Source organism: Colobus angolensis, unplaced genomic scaffold, assembly GCF_000951035.1.
Source record: "Colobus angolensis palliatus isolate OR3802 unplaced genomic scaffold, Cang.pa_1.0 Scaffold17, whole genome shotgun sequence".
NCBI classification, from domain to species: domain Eukaryota; kingdom Metazoa; phylum Chordata; class Mammalia; order Primates; family Cercopithecidae; genus Colobus; species Colobus angolensis.
In genome coordinates this window covers 13,097,672-13,122,456 of record NW_012114821.1, presented here as the reverse complement: position 1 = coordinate 13,122,456, position 24,785 = coordinate 13,097,672, and the positions used below count along the sequence as shown (strand labels likewise).

Here is a 24,785-nt window from a genome sequence, read left to right as displayed (position 1 = left end):
GTCATGAAAGAGGATAAATAGCATGATTCAACTATATGCTGTCTATGAGAGATTCACTTTAGATCCAAAGACACAAATAGGTTGACAGTGAAAAGATAGAAAATGCTTTTCCTCGCAAACAGGAGCCAAAATAGAGCTGGGGTGGCTATAGTAATATTAGACTTTAAAATGGGCTTGAAGACAAAAATTGTTACAAGATACAAAAGAGGACATTATCTATCAATGAAAGGGTCAATCCATTAAGAAGACATTACAATTATAAACACATGCATACCTAATATGCACCTAATAGATCTCCAAAATATATCAGTTTTCTTTCCTAAGCTTACTTCTTCATTCTTTGTCCCTCCAGTCACATCAAACTTACAATTTCATCAAAATGTGGCAGGCCTTTCAAAATTCGGTTCTTCTCCATCATATACTTCCTCTCCCTCATCCAAATGACTCCTCCTTTCTACTCTTTAAGGCTCAGCTCAAATGTCACCTCCTCTATTAATTCATTTATTCAATGAAATATTTACTGACCATTCATTGTATTCCAAGAGTTAGGAATAGACAGTCCATTGTCCCCTAGGAGCTAATTGTTCATCCTCTCTTGTTCACCAGTCAACATTAGAAAAATCCTTTTGTGCATTCCCGTAGGATTTTATTCTTATCCCCTCACAGAATCCACCCATTCCTTGACATGCACTTACCATTCTAGACCCTGGGCATTCAATGATGAACAGAGCACATCACATTGTGCTTGCACCCATGCTACTGTGTTCTCTCGTAGGCCAATCTGGAGAAGCAGAGATGCTACCATTTTCCTCTTGGGATCACAGTGCCCAACCCAAAGGATTGACTGAAGAAACTACACATCTCAGATCTATTTCCAGTTCTGCTGTTTACTCACTGTAGAAGCCTGGAGAAGTTCTTTCCTCTCCTCAGATTTCAGTGCCTACATCTGTGAAATGAAGGAATTAAAGCAGATGGTCCCCAAGGCCTGTCAGGTCTGTTATCATGGGTTCAGCCTTTGAGCCAATAACCCTGGTGGGAGGGTCTGGAAAGGCTATCGAAGATAAATAGACTTGAGTTCAGACCTCAGCTTTGCCACTTAGCACCTAAGGGATTGTTTCCTCATCCGTAAATAGGGATGAAAATAGCTCCTAATTCAGGGCTGTTGTGAAAATAAATGCTCACAGACTACATAGTGCTGTGCTTGGCACAGCACACAGGGCTGATATGTGTTAGCTATTGCAAGAGTGAATTTTAGTTTAGATGGTCAGGCCAATAACTGTGTCCCACCATGGTTCATGTAATTTTTTTTTTTTTTTTTGCCATTTTATGAGACCTGGGATTCCTTTATGTATAATGAGCAAATCAACTAAAAATTTGTAGAACCCCTAGCAAGATGATGTCTCAGCTCCCTTACACACTGTCCTTTGCCCCATCGATTCCAGTCTGAGTAACCATTTGTCTATTTCTGAAGACCTCCTTTTTGTCAGTATTCCCAGATTCAGCCAACCTGCTCTACGCATGCCATATTTGGGTGGGTGGGGGTTGCAGTGGAGGCTTCTGCCTAGAATAGGGTTCTCAGCCTTCACCAGGACAAGCAGCTCTGTTCCATGCCTATGTCCTCCTCCACACTAACACTGTCATCAGCTAAAATATACAACAGCCCCATTAACACTGCCTCCAACACCTTCTCTCTATCTCTGTTCTCATTTGACACTTGCATATCAAAGCAATGCTAGTCAAGCTCTGGCAAGTCACATTCCTTTCTCCCTGTAGGCTAGAGACAAGCCATTAGCTAGGAACTTCCAAGTCCACATGATTCTCTGGCCACACTGAGTGGGCAGGCACAGTGGGAATCTGGGCCAAGCAAGAAGAGAGAAACAGTCTATCTCCAGATGTTTTCCCTTTTTTCTCCAGGACAAACCATGTTTCTGATACATCCTGGGATGCTAAGGTCAATCTGGTGACATTTGATTTGTCATTTGTGGCATGCCTTCTATGTATCAGGCATGCTAGGGACTGAAGTATTTGCCTTCTCTTGTGGACTGAGGTCTCATCACTAGCAAAGCATTTTATTAAACATCCAAAAGTTTCACGCCAGGGTAATAGGTACTACAAAGTGATGTAAGGTTACACTTTAGGCATCTTCATGTTGCAAGTACCTATCATGTTTCCCGCATAAGCTGGTGCCAAAAAGGAAAAGAGTAAATATTTCAGAGTCTATTTGTAGCAAGTACACCCTAAAATGGTTCTCAGTGATCTTTGCCTTCTGCTCATCACATTCTTAGGTAATTCCCTCTGTTTAAAGTTGGGTGGGACCTGTGCTTTGTTTCCAGTCAATAGACTACAATAAAGGGTGTCAATTCTGTGATCAGGTTACAAACAATTTCAACTTCTGTCTTGCAAGTAGACTGTCTCTCTTGCTGGCTTTGAAGCTGCTGTGCTAGAGAAGCCCATGTAGTATAGAGCCAAATGTGGCTCCTGGTCAACAACCACAAAAGAAAGCTTGGAAGAGAATCCTTCCTCAGTTGAGCCTTCGGATGAGCCCCCGGCACTGGCCAATACTAACTGTAGCCTTTGTGAGGGACTCTGAACAGTAGACCCAGGTAAGCTATGATTGGACTCCTGATCCACAGAAAGTGTGAGATAATAAATGTGTGTTGTATTCAGCTAAGTTTTATGGCAGGAATAGATAACTAATACCAGTTTGTCAGGATCTGAACCTTAGCTCACCACTTAGCAACATGATGATCTTTGGCAGGTTTACTTTTCCAAAGCTCAATTTCCTATCTATAAAACAGGAGTAACAGCCGAGCACAGTGGCTCATGCCTGTAATCCCAGCACTTTGGGAGCTGAGGTGGGTGGATCAAGAGGTCAGGAGTTCAAGACCACCCTGGCCAACACAGTGAAACCTCATCTCTATTATAAATACAAAAATTAGCTGGGCACAGTGGTGGGTGCCTGTAATCCCAGCTACTCAGGAGGCTGAGGCAGGAGAATAGCTTGGATCCAGGAGGCAGAGGTTGCAGTGAGCCGAGATCGTGCCACTGCACTCCAGCTTGAGTGACAAAACTGGACTTCATGTCAAAAAAACAAAAACAAAAACAAAACAAAAACAAAATTAAGGTATCTCTGTTATCTTAATATTCCTCATTTCAGTCCTGTTGGTTAAGAGATTGCACAGGACAGCAAAAACCTTTATAACTGAAGGCACTACCCTAATGAAGTCTCTATGCAAACATCCTTGACAATATCACAGCAACCTATACCCTGGGCACATCATGGCTTTGCAGGTCAGTCTCTGCCTCACCATCAGATACACCATTCAATAGTACAACACGAACCACTTGCAAAACAAAAAGGCAAAGTTTACAAAAGATGCAGGCTTTCACAAACTTGATAGAAATGCTGATGGAAAGCTGTTTGAAATACGGCAGGGCCATTGACAGGTGATAATCTTGCAAGAAAAAAAAAATCAATTGATACTTTAAAGGATTAAAAACTTCATCCAATCCTACCCCTGAATGTTGTGAAAATAAAATGTAAAGTCATATTGTAATATGTAATTTGGCATTAAGAACATATCCCTCAATTAATATATAATTTGGCATTAAGAACATATCCCTCAATTAATACCTGATTAAGTCTTTGTTCATTCTAAAAATTAGAGCACAGTTGCAATTATAACCTGAATTTTTGTTAAGTGTGAGATACAATAAACACATTTTTGTGTTAGTTTTTTAAAGAGAAAGTACTAATATGGCATTTTTGTCTTCCCTCTTGGTATGAAGTATTGGTTCTCGTTTTCAATAGGCTCCCCTTAAGTAGGTTTTTATTGATTCCTATTAACTGTAGAATAAAAAGTTTCCTCTAAATCTACCTTGTGGGATAATCAAATGGATTAAAAGAGTATCATTTAAAGTGTAAATGTTGGTGAGGTGTGGTGGCTCACGCCCGTAATCCCAGTACTTTGGGAGGCCTGTGTGGGTGGATGACCTGAGGTCAGGAGTTCGACACCAGCTTGGCCAATATGATGAAACACTGTCTCTACTAAAAATACAAAAATTAGCTAGGTGTGGTGGCAGGCACCTGTAATCTCAGCTACGCGGGAGGCTGAGGTAGGAGAATCACTTGAACCTGGGAAGCTGAGGTTGGAGTAAGCCGAGATCATACCACTGCACGCCAGCCTGGGTGACAGAGCAAGACTCTGTTTCCAAAAAAAAGAAAAAAGTATAAATGTGTAAAAGTGCCTGAAAATTCTAGTACACAGTGGGCACTTATCAAATGCTAGTTTTTTTATCTTGTTCCTTCTTATCGTATAATCATAGAAAATACTCCAAAATTGACTTAATACATGTAGGAACAAAAATAAATTGTCTTTAAAAACTTCCATATTCTGGAAATGGGGAAAGAAAATCATACCTATAAATAACACAGACAAATCTATGTCTATTTCTAGGTCCATATGTATGTTTATATCTATATCATATCCCTATCCATCTATAAATCCACAGATGTATAAGATAGAGGTAGGTTTTGACCACCTAACCCAGGTGTTAGCAAACTATGGCATTCTGCTCATTTTTGTAAATAAATTTTTGTTATGCCACTGCATTTGTTTAATTATTGTCTATGGTTGCTTTTGTGATGGAGCAGAAGACCTGAGTAGTCGCAACAGAGATAGTCTGGCCTATAAAGCTTATAATATTTACTACTTTACTCATTAAGAACAAGTTTGCCAACTCCTGATCTAAACTATGAGACAAGGGCAATTTAATTCACACAGCACCACCTGAGGACATGTTACATGTCTAATATTGTACAGAAAAAAATTTAAAACTTAAATATAGGGGACCTAATCTTAAAAACTTCCCTGTTGAGTTAGATAATGGAGCATTTAAAATGATTAGAGGAATAAAATAGGGGAATATACAGGTTTTATGGAAGCCTCTTTAAAGAAATTAATATAAATTATGAATAAAATTAGCTTAGGGCCTGCAGTTTAAGCTTCTTTAGTACTGTGATAAATCTGCCTCTGGAAACATCTATTTAAGTTTCACTTAAATATGTTATCATGAGTGTCTTCCTGACTGCCTCATCTTCTCCTTAGTGGTTTTTAACTAAGTCAACAACCTTGTTTGAACTCACTGTTGCTGCCCCAGGTGCATGTTTATGGATAGGGTGTCTTAATCCTTTTTTGGTATATCACAGACAGCTATAACAGAATATCACAGACAGAGATATTTTATAAACAACAGAATTTTGTCTAAGAAGCCCATGAGCATGGTGTGAGCATTTGGTGAGAGCCTTCTTGTCAGGTCATAACATGGCAGAAGGCACCACATGGCTAGAGAGCAGGTGCGCAAGAGAGCAAGAGGGGGCCAAACTCACTTTTATAAGAAACCCACTCTTGCAATAACAAACACACATCTCTAAGATAATGGCATTAACATATTTATGAAGGCAGAGTCCGCCTGACCTCATCACCTTGTAAAGGTCCCACATTTCTCAACACCGTTGCATTGGGAATTGCATCTCCAAAACAAGAACTTTGGGGGACACATTCACTTCACATTGTGGCACCCTTTACTGGCCAAATTCATGTCCTTTTCACATGTAAATTACATTCATTCTATCCCAATAGCCCTCAAAGTCTTTAACTCTTTCCAGTATCAACTCAAAAATCCAAAGTCTGGAGTCTCATTTAAATCAGACATGGGTGAGTGAGGCTCACGGCACAGTTCATCCTGAGGCAAATACCTCCCCAGCTGTGAGTCTGTGGAATCAAACTAGATTTCTGTTTCCAAAATACAGTGGTGGGACAGACACAAGATACATACTCCCATTCCGAAAAGAAAAAACAAGTAAGAAGAAAAAAGTTAAAGGCCTCAAAGAAGTCCAAAACTCAACAGCACAGACATTAAACATTAAGATAAGACTCCGGAATAATCTCTCCCCAATATGCCACCTCCCGGACACATTGGAGTGGAGGACGGACCCTCCAGGCCATGGTCCCTACGTCTTTGCTGTAGTCAATCCATCCAGCAGCACTCACAGGTTAGAGCCTCATGCCTGCTAGAGTTGCATGTGGGTGGTCCTATAGTTCTGGGGTCTCAGGGGCTGCCTATTCTCGTGACTTCAGTGGGCACTGCCCTAGCGAGGTCTCTCTGTAACTCTGCACCTGTGACAAGTCTCTGCCCAGGCCCCCAGGCTCTTTGCAATATCCCTTGAAATCTAGGTGTAGGTCCCTATGCCCCCATAGCTCTTGCATTCTTTGTGTCTGCAGAATTAGCACCACGTTTAAGTTTCACGGCACGATATCATGCATTTCTTTGTGTTTCATGGTACTGTTATCATGTATTTCTTCGTGAATACTGCCAAAGTTTATGGTTTGCACATTTTGAGCCACAACTTGTTGACCCAATTGGGTCATGGCTGGGGTGGCTGAGGGGTGCTGTGCTGGAATTTGGGGAGCAGAGACCTAAGGCAGGGAATAGCAAATGCTGAGGCACCTCTCTGGAAGCCTCTCTGGAAAAGAGAGGCACACAGGCACCTCTCTGGAAATCTTGCCCTCAAAGTCCTAGAGTTTGAAGATCTGAAATGCCTTTCAGTTCATTTTCCCATGGTTTTGATGAACAGAACTAGGCTTCCTTCTATCTATATTAATATCTTTCTCAAACTGTGGCTTGATCACACCTTTGGTATTCTCTCCTGAACATGCTTTTTTGTTCTTTACATGGCCATACTGGGAGCTTCCCACATCTTTCAATTCTACTTCTTTTTTAATTATAAATTCCTTTATAATTTAACTCATTTCTTTTCTTCTATCATTTTATTGCAAGAAGGCCAAAAGAAGCCCCGCAGCACCTTGAGTGCTTTGCTGCTTAGCTATTTCTTCTGCCAGATATCCTAGTTCATGGCTCTTAGTTTCTGCCTTCCCTAATGTCCTAGGGCATGGACACAATTTAGCCAAGTTCTTTGTCACTTTATAACCAGGACTGCCTTTACGCTAGTTGCCAATACTTTGTTCCTCATTTTCACGTAAGACCTCATCCAAATGGCTTTTACCACTTATATTACAATCTCAGCTTACTGCAACCTCCACCTCCCAGGTTCAAGCAATTCTCTGGATACAGGCTTTTTCTAGCCCGCTCTTCCAAATTCTTGCAGCCTTTGCCCATTACCTAGTTGCAAAGCTCCTTCCACATTTTCAGGTATTTGCTATAGCAACAGCCCCACCTCTCAGTACTAATTTTCTATCTTTGTTTTGTCATAATAGAATACCACAGACTGGGTAATTTATTTTTAAAAAATTGTTTCTCAGAGTTCTGGAGGCTGGGAAGTCCAATACCAAGATGCTGGCGTCCTGTGAGGGTCTTTTTGCTGGATCATCCCATCCCAAGGTGAGAGGAAGAGAGAGAGAGCAAGAGAGGGGCAAACTCATTTTTATAACAAACCTTCTCTCATGAGAACAAACCCCTCCTGAGATAAGAGCATTAATCCATTCGTGAGGGCTCTGCCTCTCGAAGGTTCCACCACTCAACACTGTTGCACTGGGGAGTAAGTTTCCATCACATGCACTTTAGGAGACACATTTAAACCATAGCATGATATGAACTGTGTGTTACTTTAGGCTTTGAGGCAAACTTCCCTATGACCTGACCAAGCATCATGGGGAGCTCCTGTCAGGGAAGACCCTGAGTCCCTGAACTGGACCCATCAGGGTTTCAAACCCAATCTCAGCACAGGACTTCTGGTTCCTCATCTCTAAAGTGAGAATAAAGTGTCTACCTCATAAGAGGATTCAATAAAATAATGGATATAAAATCTTTACTGGCAGGCAGTAGTGACTCAGTAAATAGTACTTTCTCTCCAATTTGCTGACCAAGGCATGCTCCCTTGCAAATTATTTATCATTTGAAACATAAATTTGGGAGTCAGACAGGGAATGAGTTTGAATTTTGACTGCATTATTTATTGCTGTGTGACTTTGAGTAAGTAACTTAACCTCTCTGGTTCTCCAATCCCTTGCGTTTATTATGGGAAGAATCATTCAAACTCAAAGAGTTGCTGTGAGAACTAAATATGCCTTCATTTCTCCATCTGTAAAATAGGGATAATAAAATGTTTAGTCTAGTGCTTGATAGATTTCAGGGATGATTATTATTAACGATTGTTACTTTTATTATCACATAACATGGTGCCTGGGGAATTTGTAAATTCTTAACAACTGAAAGCAACTGTCACTATTACAGTACATTTGGATTTCGTCAAACATATATCTTTGGGGACCTCTATCAAGAGACACTATATTTCATTGTCTTTCAGATACCATCAATTGTAACACATACAATAATTGTACAAACTACTAAGAAAGGAAAACTGACAATTAACTTATGACAGCCATTGATTGTGTCTCACATCCTCATTTTAGAGATGTCCAAGTGGGAAAAATGTGCATCTTAGAGCGGATGAAACAGAAGTAGGTAAATGTTCTTTATAATCAAGTCCTTGAGGACAAACCTTTTAAATAGGACAGTGTTAAGAAGTGAGCCACGCTGGAGGCAGATCCTACGTCTTCAACACCAGCATGGCAGGTGCATGAAGGCAGGGTTTAGTTGGCCTAAGCCTTTCTATTTTTTCATATTCTTCCCCTTCCCACACCACAGCTGTGCACTATCCCTGCATAGCCTCTGGCACACCTGATCCACTAGCAAATGGTGTCCATTTTTCCTTTGAAATAACATCTAACATCTGGTCTACCTCTCTCTGTGTCTATGACTAAGGCTGAGAAAGACTCATCTTTCCCCAGCCTCATTCCTGTCACCCATCCTCTGCCTAACTTCCAGCCTTGACTGGGCATCAGGACACTTGTTCTGCTCCTTGTCTCCTCTCTCTCCTTCTAACCCACCATCTCCTCACCCCCACCCTTTATACACACAGAGCCACTCGGCATTTGGGCAACTTGATTTATTAGAAAGTAAAGGGTCTTCTTAGGAGTCAGGTAGATCTGGGTTTAACTTCTGAATCACATTTCTATCCATGTGCACTTGATCACATTGCCTCACCGCTGGAAACTGCACTTTGTTTATGAAATGAGGCTAATAAAATGACACTGTAGATATTTACATACCAGAGCACTGCTATTCCAGAGAAAATGAAAAGCCAGCATCAGTAAAAGTTGGTTAATTCAGACCCTCTCTCATCATCCTCCATGCCTGAAATGCAGACCGCCCCCTCTGTTTTCTTCCTTAATTTTCGCCATGGTGATAAGATTATGTCCTCTTACAGAGCATCCCGACATGCATAGCACAGCCCTTCTCTAATGCCCATCAAGGAAAGCTGATCCTGGAAGCTTGGACGATATACAAAAATGCCTGAGCTTCATTTCCAGGTGGCTCACTCTCATCAATCTCATCAGACTCACTCTCATTTTTATTGACTTTTTCCTAATTTCTTCAAGAGCTTGTCATAGGACACATTGTATCTGAGAGCTGGATGGGGTTGTGTGGTACTCGCTCTCCAGCAAGATAAGAAGGTAAACCTTGAACTATCAGAAGAGAGAAGCACCAAGAGAGAAGCTTACTTCTCTTCATTGTAGGAATCTGCATGATCTTCTAAGGTGGGAGAAACAAAGGTGTTATTAAAAATCCATAAACCTCAAATCAAAGTCCAGTCAGCTTTGTAAACAAACATTATTTGCCTGCACTATGGATGGTATTTGTTGAGGTCTGAATCCTTCCTTCCACGGACACCCACTTTGCCATGAAAATGATGCCAAACGTCAGGAGGATGTTTAATTTAACAAACACTTATAGAGCACCTACTATGGGCATTTACAAAGCACTGTCTGTGTACAAGGTACTAAACTAAAAGCAGTACAGACTTGGGGAAAGAGCGTGAGCTTCAGAACCAGATGCTGTCTTTGATCCCAGCCTCTTATCCTCAAGTTTTTGTGACTCAGGCTAAGGTATTTAAATTAATAAGGTAATTGATCTTAGCCCTAGCCTCCTTATCTGTAACTTGGTGACAGCAGTGTCCGCTTTGTGAGACTATAGTAGAAATTGGTGATAAAGGATGCAAAGTCTCTGGAAGACCCTCTGGTAGGCGGAGATATTCAATAGGTGGGTTCAATGACAGTCTGGCTGTGACTGCAGGTATTGGGCACAACACCCTGCTTCTGGGAAGGCCAGGGCAGGAAATATCTAGAGTGGCTGTATTAATAGAAGTGCAAGGCAGAGCATCACCTCTCTCTCTAGCAGAAGTCCCTCAGCTGCTCTTCCCTGGGCCCGGGGAGAGAAGACTTTGGTATGTGAGGGTGGAAGGTGAGAAGGTGGTATGAGGAATGGAGAAGAGGTAGTATGGCTCCCCTCTACCTCTCACATTTTCCAGGAGAAGAGGACGTATCTATAATAGGCTCACAGTAGATGCCAGCATTTTCTCATCAGTCCTGCCCCATGTTTTTCCAGCCATAAGGATGTCTCAAAATGGCTTGTGGCTTCTAGTCCAGAGCCTAGGATCTAGAGCACCTGCTCTGGGTCATCCCTGTCCTTCCACCCTATATCACCCTATATCAATGAGACAGCCTCCCAGCTCTCTAATTCTGCCCCGCCAGGCTTTTCTTCTGAATTTCCCACTGCAAGTCCAAACTGTTCCAATTTCTGATTGGTTCATGGTCACTTTGCTTGTCTACTGACAGTCACCTTGGTCCTATGCATTTCTAGTCCTCTGGGTTTAAAAGACTCAATTCACAAAAGACAATCTAAAGCAAACAGTGGAAATCAAAATAAAAGAACCATTATATTGAACTCAAAACCTAATAAATCAACTATTTCCATCCATTCCCTTTCCAAACCAAGGACACAGTCATATACAATGTTCACAAAGTTGCACTGTCACAATGTGGTAGTCCACATTTTATATTATTAAAGCACATCTAGAAGTTTGTCAATTTCTTCTAGATTTTAAATTTATTGGCATATATTTGCTCATAGTAACCACTAATGATCCTTTGAATTTCTGCAGTATCAGTTGTTATGTCTCTTTTTCATTTCTTATCTCATTTATTTGAATCTTCTCTCTCTTTTTCCTAGTCTGGTTAAGGTTTTTCATTTTGTTTAACTTTTCAAAAAACCAACTTTTTCTTTCATTGATCTTTTGTATTATTTTTTCATTTCGATTTCATTTATTTCTGCTCTGATTCTTATTTCTTTTCTTCTGCTAATTTTGGGCTTGGTTTGCTCTTGCTTTTCTAGTTCTTTAAGATACATTTTTAGATTGTTTATTATTAAAGCATAAAGTCTTCCACTTAGCTATAAAATATTCAAAACAATTATGTTTAATGAAAGAGCAACATTCTATGACATCAGTGCTCTAAAATATGTATAGCCATTGTCCTACTGCTAGATATTTGGGTTTAGATTCTTCCAACTGTATGTTATTATAAATAATACTATGAGAAATACCATTGTGCATACAGTTTTTCTTTAAGACCAACTCCTCATAATAAGTCTTTGGCATTTCTGGGCTTTGAACATCTGTACGGATTTCTGCTCCATTCTGCCAGATGGCTTGACTAAAGAGTGACGTGATTTTACGCTATCTCTAGGGTAAGGTATGAGGACTATTTTCATCCCAATTTCACCAGCATTGGTGATTACTATTTGCTAGTTGTATTGCTACTTTAATAGGTACAAAATGGCACCTGGAATTGGGATTTTAATAGGGAATAAAGCCTTGTGCCAAAGGACTAAGCCACTTCTTATCAGACCCCCAACTGAGGAAGAGAGGTTCTAGGAAAAATGGAAACTAGAATTCTCAGCAGCTCCAAAATTACCTCAAGTAGGCATTTACCTTCTCCACCTACACAGCAGTCAAATCAGACTCCAGCCTTTTCAACCACTTCCAGGCTGAAGGCAGTGGGGAAATTGCCAATGAGTAATTGGCATATTACTTACATTTCTTACCATGCCCTGGAGACTTTTCTCACTCAGATATAAAAATTGGTCCTCTCAGACTCAAACTGAAAGGTGTAAACATCTCAGACTTTTTTTTTTATCCCATTAGCACCTTCCTACAAATGGCCCCACTGTTTCTTTTGAGAGCCAAACACATAGACACAAAGTCAGATCTGAGTCCTGTGATGCTTCCCAGCAGCATGACACAAACATGGATTATTCTAGACCTTTTTCTTTTCCTTTTGGAACTCTCATTAGAATGGAAACATTTAGTGGCTTCAAGTTTCCAAAATGAGAAAGTTTAAAAAAAAAAAAAAAAGAACGTGCATTACACCAGCATTAGCATGGCAGAGACAGCTTCTGCTCGCCCAGCTGTGCTTCTAGAGACAATAGCCATGATGGCTGATTGTTGTAGCAATTTTCTTCCCTCCCTGGGCTCCATGTTCATCTCTAAATGCTCCTGGATTTTATATTTACTTACTCAGTCCTTTGTTCAACATGTGTTTACTGAGCAATTACTCTGTACCAAACCCTGTGTCAAAGTACAGAGGTGACCCAAGAATCAGTTCTGCCCTTAAGATATGCATGGCCTTATAAGGAAACCAATTATACCACTTAATTTAATCAGCCTTAAGGTAGGCATGGCACATGCTACTCTGCTGGGACAAAGGGCGGTCAACAGTACCCTACCAAGCTCTTGGTGGTGACCAGCTATTGGCTGCAATTAAAAAAATAATGCACAGCATTTTGTGGCTTTGAGACCCCTAAGTTAAGGCTAGTCACTTCACTTTGGGGGGAAAAATGCAAAAAGGGTATTCACTAGCTGCTGGTGTTGTGAGAGCCACACCTGCTTCAGTTCTGTTGGCCCTACTGTTTCCAACTCCTAGGACCAGCATTAAACTTTGTGAAATGAGACACAATATTAATCTGGGAGAGCCCTGAGAAAGTAAGAACAGGCTGCATATGTTTTGATATGTAGAAAAAGAGGGGTAGTAAGGAAAAGGAATATCAGGGTCAGAAAATATGATTTTCAGTTTTTGCCACCAAATTCCTGGGCAATACTGGACTAGGCTGACTCAGAGCCTCAATTTCCTCACCTGCAAAATGGGTCTCATCAATAGACTTCTAATGGGTCTAATCAATAGACTTCTTAGAGCAATTGTAAGAGGTTGGGTGGGAGAATCAAGTGAGAGCATACACAGAAAATTCTAGTGCCATACCTGGCACATAGGAGGCCTTCAGTTCAGGCTCATTCCATACCTCTCCCTCCTAACACACCTCCTGGATCTAGAGCAGGTTTGTAACTTGTACGTGCATCAGGGTCTAGGAGCGGGCAGCAGGGAGCATTTTGGGCTTCGGGCTATTGCAAAGGAGGCAGACAAGCTAGTATGGCTCAGCACAGGCCCCAGGGGTTCAATTATCTGGGAATAGAGATCAACAGGAAGCAGACAGGTCCTTTCTCACAGACCGTTTATCTGCATGGGAAGAGAGACAGGTCACTTGTGGGTATTTGAGCTTCCAGACACACTGGGAGCAATTCTAACAGGGCACATCTTCTCTGAGGATAATGGGTGGTCAGACTTCCCATTCACTGGCCTCTGCCTGTCTCATCCATCAGTAAGTCTCTGCCCTCCCTGAAAGGTGCCCTCCTCATTCTCTAAACCTGTGCTCCTCCTCTGTGCCCTTCCTTTGTATCTCTTTAGCAGACTTGTCAGGGCACTTGGGGAAGATGGTTGGTGCCAGCCAAACACAGACTGAATGGTGTCTTGCCCTCCTTAGTCAAAAAGAGCTGGGTGTGGAAAAAATGTTTATGTTTCAATGGAAAATTCTGCCTGCTCTGGGTTATCAGGTTCTAGGCCTGTTCATTGTCATTGAGCCTTTTTTTTGTACAATATAGGTAATTCACACACACACATACACATACACGTATTGATGGTCCCCTACTTACATAGTTTGACTTTGAATTTTTTTACTTTATAATTATGTGAAAGTGATATGCATTCAGTAGAAGCCATACTTCAGTATTCAACAAATTGCATAAAATATTCACCATTTTATTACAAAGTAGGCTGTGTGTTAGATGATTTTACCCATCTGTAGGCTGATGGAAGTGTTCTGAGCATGCTTAAGATAGGCTAGGCTAAGCTATGATGTTCAGTAGTTTAGGTGTATTAAATGCATTGTCGACTCACAGTATTTTCAATTTATGATGGGTTTACTGGGACATCACCCTGTCATAATTCAATAAGCCTCTGTGTACGTGTGTGTATGTGTGTATATGTGTGTGTGTGTAAATTGTCTTCTATCTGTGTAAGAATCATGACTGTATCTTTTCTAGAAAATTTTATTTTAACAAGGATATTCTTCCAGGATATAATGATGACCTAGATTCCCTGGGCATCACAGTGTCCCGGAACCCTGGTCTGCAAAGCTAGCTGTGAATTAAAATAACCTGTGCACCTTAAGAAACCAAACACCAATGTCTATCTTTATCCCACATGTCTTCTAATGCACTAGCTCTGGGTGGAGCCCATGCTGGTCTGGTTTTTAAACTTCCTCATGTGATAGTCATGTGCAGTCAGGGTTAAAAGCCAATTTCCATAAGGAAGAAATCACCAGCTCTCATCATGGGCTCTGGAGTCTGACCGTGTGGATGTGAGTCCTGTCTCTAGCTGGTCACCTGTCAAAGTAACACATGAGCCTTCAGTGAGTGCCTGCCATGGGCAAGACTGTCTCCCTGCAGTCAGAAAGAATGGGGTTTGAATCATGGTCCTGATACTTTGAGGAGCAGACTGTGTGGAGGTGAGTCCTGTCTCTAGTTGGTCACCTGTCAAAGAAACACATGAGCCTGCAGTGAGTGCCTCCCATGGGGAAGGCTGTGTCCCTGCAGTCAGAAAGAATGGGGTTTGAATCATGGTTCTGATACTTTGAGGAGCAGACTGTGTGGAGGTGAGTCCTGTCTCTAGTTGGTCACTTGTCAAAGAAACACATGAGCCTGCAGTGAGTGCTTGCCATGGGCAAGGCTGTGTCTCTGCAGTCAGAAAGAATGGGGTTTGAATCATGGTTCTGATACTTTGAGGAGCAGTGGGCAAGTTACTTGATAGCTATATACTTACTATTTTCTTGACATTTTTACACTGTGTAACAAATTACCATGAACGGCAGTTAAAACAACATACAGTTGTCATGTCACAGAATTTATGGGTCAACTGACTGCCACAGCTTATCTAGGTCTCCTATTGAAGGCCACAAAGTGTTGGCCAGGACTGGGTTCTCATCAGAGGTTCGACTGGGGAAGAACCTACTTCAAAGTTCACTCAGGTTGTAGGCAGATTTCATTTGATTTCCTATGACCGTAGAGATGCACGGCAGGTTGCTTCTTCAAAGCCAGAAAAGGAGAGAGAAAAACTCTAGCAAGATGGTGCTGTACTTTGATGTTATATCAAGAGATCATGGAGGCCACCTTAAACTCTGTCCACCACAGTATTGTCATCTGGAAAGTTAATATCTACATCACGGGGTGGTTTTAAAAATTCAACAAGACAGTTCATTAAAATGGGTTGGCACATAATCACTCAATGGATGTTATTAGTAAAGTCCTGCACAGAAGCCACTTTTGCATACCTTCCCATGGCAGAGAGCATTGGGTCTTCCTCTGGGCTCCCACAGCACTCCGCACAGGCCTGCCTTGTCTTCTATCACAGCATATCTTCCATGTACTCCTTGAGCCTACCGGGCCCTCACTGAAATCTTGCTATGTGACCAGCTTTGATCAAAGATTTGATCAAAATGCAAGTCATGTATCATCTTTTGTAATCCTCGCAGCAAACTATTGATATACAATTATTGCCATTTCCAAGACGGACAAAAATAGACTCCAATACATATGAGAAAAAATTGTGCTTCAGTAGAAAACTGGACATTGGTTAGATTACACCCTTCCAGGTGACCTGACTCAAGTCTTTTATTGTCTTTGAGCTATTTTACAACTCTGTAAATTATAAACAACTGATAGCAATGCAAAAATAATTATCGCCTTTAGATATGTGAATTCTGTCCTGTCTAGTAAAGTTTCAATTGACTTTTCTCCCTCCTCCTGTGAAGAATCACAATTGCCTCCATTTGCCTGTTTAGTTCAATACTCTGATCTATAAATGTGTCACTTTTTCAGATAACCTTTTGAGTCCTTTATAAGATCTGCCTGGTTCCTTCACTGACTGATGAGTTAAAGAAAATCTTTAATGTGCATTCATTTTATATACTTATGAGAGTCATAAGTCTATTTTTTTATTAAAAAAAAAGTCTTTTGGCTGGGCACAGTGGCTCATGCCTGTAATCCCAGCACTTTGGGAGGCCAAGGCAGGTGGATCACGAGGTTAGGCGTTTGAGACCAGCCTGGCCAACATAGTGACATCCCATCTCTATTAAAAATACAAAAAATTAGCTGGGCATGGTGGCTGACACCTGTAATCCCAGCAACTTGGGAGGCTGAGGCAAGAGAATTGCTTGAACCTGAGAGGCGGGGGTTGCAGAGCCGAGATCATGCCACTGCACTCCAGCCTGAGCAACAGTGCTAGACTCCATCTCAAAAAAACCAAAAACCGGCCGGGCGCGGTGGCTCAAGCCTGTAATCCCAGCACTTTGGGAGGCCGAGACGGGTGGATCACGAGGTCAGGAGATTGAGACCATCCTGGCTAACACGGTGAAACCCCGTCTCTACTAAAAATACAAAAAATTAGCCAGGCGTGGTGGCGGGCGCCTGTAGTCCCAGCTACTCGGGAGGCTGAGGCAGGAGAATGGCGTGAACCCGGGAGGCGGAGCTTGCAGTGAGCTGAGGTCCGGCCACTGCACTCCAGCCTGGGCGACAGAGCGAGACTCCGTCTCAAAAAAAAAAAAACCAAAAACCAAAACAAAAACCTTTTAACAAGGTTACATATATTTCCCAAGCCATGGCTAATAATTGGTAGAGATGGCCTTCACCTCTCACCTCTCAACCCTGACCCCCTGGGCTTAGCTACATCAGGATTCACATTTTTTACTACTTTCTGTAGTGCTAAACACAGAGCAGGTGCCAACTGATGCATTATTTGCATCTTTGCTCAGCTGACCCTGATTATATTTGATTCATCACACACAGAACATGGGCTCACACACTCACTTTTTCAGTTCAAGAGTTTACCTAATTCCTGCAATTCCTGTAGCTTCAGACAAAAGGCCCTCACCACTGGCTTCAGCACCAAAAACCTCTACAAATCCTTCCCTTAAAGGAGCAGGCACCTGTCTTCCCATAAATTCCACTCAATTGCCCTTTTCTCTCCTCTGGAAGCATATGCAATACCATCTTTCTTCCATGAAAAGCTCTTCAAGCATTGGGAGGCAGCTCTTTAATTTTTCTCTTTTCTTTTTCAGAATCATGTTCCTTAAACCTGGTCTTCTAGGACCGACTTTCAAGCATCTTTACCATCCCAATCATTCTCTTCGGGACATGTCCACTCTCCCTGTGTATTGAATAAGTGATCTTTAACTCTACTCAAAGGCTCATCAGGTCCATGTCAAGTAGAAGGCCTTCCCCATCTGTGTGTTCTGCCAGGTTCCTTTAAGAAGGGGAATCCTGGCTGAAGACTAAGGCATCCTGCCATGTCTCAGTTATTCTGCTGTTGACTATGTGCTTCCTCCCACAGACTACATCCTCCTCACCTCACTCTGCTTCACTTCCACTGCTGTCACCATCCCCCTAGCCTGTGACTTTGGCTTTTCCCCATGCAGGACTCCCTCCAGGCCTCAGCCATCCTTGGGATGCCCTTCTGCAAACACAGACCTGTAGGCAGCTGCCACTGCACTTCCTGGCACTACCCACAGAGCAGGTGTGCTTCTTCCAGTCACACCAGGAACCTATGTGTACAGCCTCTGTATTTACTGGAGTTCAGGACACCTGCATCATGATCCTGTTGACCTTTCAAAGTGAACTTATGGAAAACTAAAATCAAGACTTCTTTTTTTTTTTTTTTTTAAACATTATTTTGAAACCATGGATCATTTATCAATGGTGTCTAATGGACTTCTTCCTGGACCTAAGCACAGGCCTTCACATTGATCTTCATTCAATTTCTTCTTCTTAGACCCAGCCCATAACACCAGCCACTGTAATTATTTTGGAAACTCAGTTCTGCCACCAGAGCTTAATTGTCCCTTCCAGCTTCGTCATCTGACAGTTTGATAGTCCCACCAGTGGGACCAGAGGCTCCATTTCACTGACCAAGGTGCCACTCTCCTTCTGCAATTTCTAATTGCTTCCCCTTTCTTCACTTCCCAAACTGCCTGGGGGGCAAAAGGATTCTGGTTTAGACTTCCCACTCCCTCTGCCCCAGAGTTGGTCTCCTTGAAGGAGCTTTCCCAGTTTGGCAGGACAGGCCATTTCATTTTTCTGTGTCCAAGAATAGCTGCTAACAACTTCCCAGGGTCAGGACAGAAGACCCAACCCAATCTTGGTTACCCTCACCTACTGCAGAGTGCATGTCATCCCCTCTCACACTGAGCTGGTGGCAGAGCTCACCCTTGTTCTGTTCCTCCCTTGCTCAAAGGCCACAGGCTCAGAGGATGCAGAGAGAGAGAACTTTCTGAGAGGGCCCATCTAAAAGCCAGCCATCACTTTAGTAAGGTATTGCAAGCTCTGGTTTGAAAACCTTCGCAGCCACAGTAACAAAGACCCCAGATCCACTTATCAAGGTCCCCTTGACCTCATGGGGCTCTAATGGGGACTGAGTAAATCAATGCCTCTCAAGACTAAGTTATGAAACTGCATGAGAAATTTGTCATGAGTGCAGCATTTCAAATGGGATTTTTTTTCTCTCTCTCTATAGAGGTGAGGACACTAAGTTTTCTCCTTGAAATGAGGACAAGAAAAAACCATGGAAAATACACAGAATGACTCAGAATGTGCCTAGCTAAGGCATTGTAGGTCCCTGTGTTCATCTTCACTATAAAGATAAATAAAGTTCTAGAGTAGGGAGACAGTAAAAAGACCTAAGACTTGGGTTAGGAGACTTGAGTTCTAGTCCTGGCTGTGCCCACAAATCACCTCAGTACTGTCGGACAAGGCACTTTACCTCACTGAGCTACAGTTCCGTCCTAGTAACTGGATAATTTCCATAGGTCTTTTCTAGTTCTGATTCTGAGATACAGACCACAATTTATGCAATCAATGGGCTCCTGAAAACAAGCAGGTAAATGTTTCCTCCTGCAACTGAAGATGATTTTAAATGAACCAAGCCAATATTTCCCTCTCTCTCTCTCTCTCCTTTCTTTCCTTCTTTCCTTCTTCTCAACTTCCTTCCCTTCTTTCCTTCCTTCTGTTAGGAGCAGAATTCTTTATTCAAAATAAATCTTAGGGACAAGTCCAATACTGTCGTATAATAGAAAAAAAGCTTGGTGGCATTATGGGGTGGGGTGGTGAGGGGCAACCCTGCCTGTTTGTTCACCCTTGACATCCTGTCCTCCCTCCCATATGCACACATACAATTGGTGCCCTCTCATCTCCCTTCTCCATATGCACACATACAATTGGTACCATTTGCAAAACACAGAATTAGGAGAATTCCTTTTTCAAAGCATCCTCATCTTGATGAGTACACTACCTGAGAAAGCAAAAATGACACTGCCACATGGCAAAGCACGTTTATGTTATTCCTTCATTAACTCTCCTCTACAAATTTGCCAGGCTGGGAAATCACCCCCATGCCACAGGTGAGGAGACTTAGGCAGATTAGAGGTGGGATGTGTCTGTTCTGATCACTGCTGTGTGCGGCACCTGGGGCATTGTCTGGACTTCAGTAGGTGCTCCAGGAATCATTTTGAATGAATGTTAGGACTTCTGGGCCTTCCTCAATCAACTCCCGCCAGGACTGGGGCTCCAAACCCTTTGACTTCTGCCCATCCACAGATGCCGGACTGCTTTCTGGGACATGTGATCACCTCCAAATGTCACCTTGTAAATTTGGATTGTCAGTCGGGCTTCTATGAAGGGGAGTGCACCTGTCCTTCCCCCTGGCCGGAGAAGGCAGATGGAGCCATGCGCTCAGGCAGCTTGTAGCTGTAGCACCATCACCCACACCTGAGTCTCAATTCAACCAATCCATAGCTGTGGGACCTTAGGCCAGTCACTTAATCTTTCTGAAGCTTAATTCCATCAACTGAAAAATGGGATTAATAACAATATTTATCTCATTTATCTCATGCAATGTTTATGTGGGTGCCCTGAGATTATGTATAGGAAAGAAATACGGAGTTAATTCTAAGTGTGTGGAAGATAGAAAAATATTTAAAGTCAAAATTAACTATAGTTATTTATGTTGCAGTTAACAACCACAGGGACAACAGCAACATAATATGTAAGGGCAGTTCCATAATTCACAGTAGAAGAAGATGCATCTCTGTTCTGTTTTCTTCTCTCCATGAAGATGATTAAGCAGAAAAAGAGAAAGAAATGTGTTCTAAAGCCTTGGGCAGTTCTGTTTTGCCCTGAAAGACTGTAGCAGGTGCTGTCCATGCTCTGCCCCATTTCTCTCCTCAAGGATCTTTTACTGCTTCCCAGGCTTCTGCCTCTGAGGAGCCTGTAACCACTGCTGTTTGTTGAAGGAAGTAGCCCATGAATTACTGGAACTGCTTTCTCTGTGGTCATCAGCAGAGAGCAGACGTGCCTGCCAGGTGGGAGTCGGGCTTAGTCCATGACTGATAGGTGAGGGTGCTGGTGAAGGCTGGGCTTCCCTGCCCTGGGTGGGTAACTCACATTCCAGAGTTCCCCTGTGGGCGGAGGCTGAAGCTATCTTCCATTGGGTGGGACTTTGCTAAAGTTGTCCCTCTGTCTGTGCCTCTCTCCTTCTCTTCTCTGCTCCCTCTTGCTCAGGACGCCTCATCTTCTAGTCCAGCTTTTGGGAATTCAACGTAAGATAAAGGGGAGACTTGGACCTGAGAGTCTATGATTATCAGTAAATATATCCCCATGTTGTTTGGCCCTTTATTCTCTGTAAAGCCTTTCTATCTTTCCTTTCAACATGGGAATGTAAAACAGCAGTGATGACAACAGCAACAGCAACTATGACAACAACGCAACAAAACACAACTCTGAAGTAGCCCAAACCTCAGTGAAATGTGCTACATGCCCAAGTGTTTTGAGTGCGTGATATTCTGAGGGACATCAGAGAGAAAGTGCTGTGCACCAGGGCTGTGATGCCACAGGCACTAACAAGGACATAATGATGACTCCTTTCCGGGATAGGAAGGCATACCCTGCAGGGTTTCACAGCCAGGGGACAGCAGGCAAACATGATCCCTCCCCAGCCCTGTCTTTGGGCAGACTGGATGGGAGGGACGCAGCCTCCCACTAGTGGCACAATGCATTGGAACCAATTTCACTTGGATCCCAAAGGCGGAGTACTTCAGTTGACACCCGGGTTTCGAAATTTTGATTGCATAGACCCCAGCCTAGGAGACAAGTACATAAATCATTCTTAACACACATAGGAAAAGTGAAAAATGCCACACAAAGGGGTGCAAAGAGTTGGAGGTGCTGCACAGAGGGAGGGTGCACACACTATCATTTGGTTATTTGCATGTTAGGAAGCACTTATTAGCTCATAGTCCTCTCTGACAACACTAAGAGGGCAGAGTGGGCACCTGTTAGAGTCATGTTACTCAGAGCTTACGTATGTTCAGTGGGCAAGAAGAAGTGGTATGCTGGAGCCAATTCCTAAGAACTCTTGTGGGCCAACTCTTAAGAGTCTCTGGAATTTTGCAAGGCTGGTAAACTGTTATTAAAGAACACATTATATATATTTACAATAAAATAAATTATTTTAAAAACAAAGGCAATAAATGCTCAAAACTCATCAGCACCTAATGATTTTTCATTTCATTATTATCTATGACCTTACAATTATATCTTTTGCATCTGTATCTTGGAATTATTATACAATGGCACACCTCTCTGCCCAACTCTATGTTAAGTGAGGTCAGATTGGCAAGTTGAAATTTACCATGGTGGCAGTATTTACACCAGATAAATTGGCAAACATGACAGGTGATTGTTAAACATTCCTCAACACACCATGGGAGAAGAGTCCAGACAGATGGCAAAGGAAGAAAATCAAACTACTTCATTCATTCATTCAACATTTTATTGATTACTTACTATGTACAATTTACATTTAGTCACCACTTCTTCATGGCTAGCCTACAAAGCTGATTCACAGAATCTCTACCTCATTGGGATAAAGGCCCATATAAAACACTGGGAGTCGGCCAGGCGTGGTGGCTCAAGCCTGTAATCCCAGCACTTTGGGAGGCCGAGGCGGGCAGATCACGAGGTCAGGAGATTGAGACCATCCTGGCTAACATGGTGAAACCCTGTCTCTACTAAAAATACAAAACATTAGCCAGGCGTGATGGTGGGTGCCTGTAGTCCCAGCTACTTGGGAGGCTGAGGCAGGAGAATGGTGTGAACCTGGGAGGCGGAGCTTGTGCCACTGCACTCCAGCCTGGGCGACAGAGTGAGACTCTGTCTCAAAAAACAAAACAAAACAAACAAACAAACAAAAAAACCCACTGGGAGTCTAAACTATTGAGTATCTTTCAATAAGTGCCTTTTGATGACTTTCCAGCTCATGTGCGGCGGCTCCAACTAATAGCTAACAAAGAGCTGCCAAGGAGGGGTCTGGCCAGCCTACTTCAATAAATAGATAAGGATCATTTAAAAGCAGCCCATTAAGTGTTTGCATGCAAATGGCCCTTCCAGGCTCCTTGAAAAACAGTTTGTTCTCCTAAGGAGGTTAAATATTTTCAGTCTTGTTTATGTTATTAATTTGCTTAGCCAAGTGTGTGGTTGTGGGTGTATTTTTAATAGAGTATGGAAAAACCTTGCAAAATGAGCTTTATCCCTGCAACATAAATGAAGGAGGCTTTGTGAATTCTATACAAATGACCATGGACCTTGCCTGTACCCCACGAAGAAAAAAAAGCTCTGCTCCATTCATGTCAGGTAGCCCTGGCATAGATGCAACCCACGAGGGCATGAAGTAGAAAAATAATAACCCCGCATGTGCTGCACCCCCAGCACCTAGGGCACTACCTAGCACAGGTGTAGCCCACAGGATCGATGGGGCATAAAACGGAAACATAAATGGACAGACATCCCAAGCACCCAGAATGGCGTCTGGCACATGTGGGCACACAGTACATTTTGACTGAATGAATAAATGAATGAGTGAATGCTTCTATGCTATAATTCTAACCACAGATTTGACCAAAAAGGATCTTCTAATAACAATAGGCAGAAAACAATCACAGAATAAAAGAAGGGAGGGATGGAGATTTATAAAGAGAATAAGGCTTTTTTTTATATCACATCTCATTTAACCCCCACAAATACCTGGAAGGTTTTATTATCCCCACTTTACAGGTGAGAAAAACTAGAAGTAAGCAGTCCACTCAGCATTTGCACAGATAGGAAGTGCAGAGGGAGGTCAAAATCTGGTATGTTTGGATTCAAAATCCATGCTCATACCTTGTACTATGCAATGGTAGCAAATATTCCTGGAAATAGTCAATTTAAAAGGAAAAATCTTTTCTCTGCTTCCAAAAAAGCTATGATGAATTTCCCTTACTGGGGAAGATAGAAAATTGAAAACAAAAAAATTCATAGCAGAAACACATGGAGGCCCAGTCTCCCTTCCTCACTTCTCTTCTCTCCTTGGCCACAGAGGAATGGAGGGATGACTGTGCATGCTTTGTTACTGTTTTTCACTATTTTTCTACAACATTGGCCTTTGCCTAGGCTCAGGGCTAAACTCTACTCACAGCATCTCTGTCCCACAAAACTCTCTGTGAGGTGAACACTATGGCCTCTGTGGTGAGGATGAGAAAATTCAGAAAAGGGAAGTGATTTGGCTAAAGTCAATACCAGCAAATGGAACATCTCAGAATCTGGCTTATCTGTTTCTAAAGTGCTTTTCCACTAACAGTTTTCTGGAACTCCAGTGTGCATCTGAATCCTTGGGGACCCTGATGAGTGCAGATTTTGATTCAGCAGGTCTTGGGTGGGGCCTGGCAAGCTCCTGGGTGATGCCAAGGCTGTGAGTCTCAGTCCACCCTTGATGAGCAAGTCCCTGCACACGCTGCCTTATTCATGCCCAGTGAGCTATAAGCAACTCTTAACTCATCTCCTTGTGTGGAGCCAGTTCTCAGTTCTTCTTGCTTTGATGAAGGTCCAGTTAACCAATTACACTGGTGACTTGCTAGACCTAGGTAGGCCCTCGCTATCCCCACCGGACCTTGGCTAGCTACCTTCTTCTCTACCCCTTCTCTGTCCCTGGGACATCATACTGTTTACCCTGGAGCCCCCAAACTTCCCTGCTGTTCTCTCTCAGTCTGGCTTAAACAATAATACCTAAAAATGGTCTTTGCACCTGTAATCCTGCCTCTTTGAATCATTTTTTTTCACAAAATAATCACTTTGAACTATTTAAATATAAACGTAATGATGTCACTCTAGTTCTTACACTCTTTCAAGAAAGGATAAGCCACTAACCCTCTTGCCCTGCCTCAAATCCTCTTTAAGCAGAGCTTTTCTGTTGTTGTTTGTTTTTATCTGCTGTGGATATTGTGGTGCAACACAAACTTTAAAAGAAAATAAAATATTTTGCTACTAAAGAAAAGTAATAATCCATCTGATCAATATACTCCATTTCTTCCATTTTACAGATGAGGAAAATGTGTCCCAGAGCGGTCATATCGCATTCCTGAGGTCCCCCAGAAAGATAACTGTGGAGTGAGCATGA

At 42.4% G+C, this 24,785-nt stretch overlaps 1 protein-coding gene across 1 annotated transcript in view; it reads right to left on the bottom strand.

Moving 5' to 3' along the window:
* Positions 1 to 805, bottom strand: part of KCNQ3 (potassium channel, voltage gated KQT-like subfamily Q, member 3) — a 69,222-nt gene extending 68,417 nt beyond the window's left edge. Inside the window, exon 1 of the mRNA XM_011938232.1 lies at positions 696 to 805. Within this exon, the coding sequence (XP_011793622.1) occupies positions 696 to 805 (110 nt within the window). The remainder of the gene's footprint in view (positions 1 to 695) is intronic.
* Positions 806 to 24,785: the final 23,980 nt, after the last annotated feature.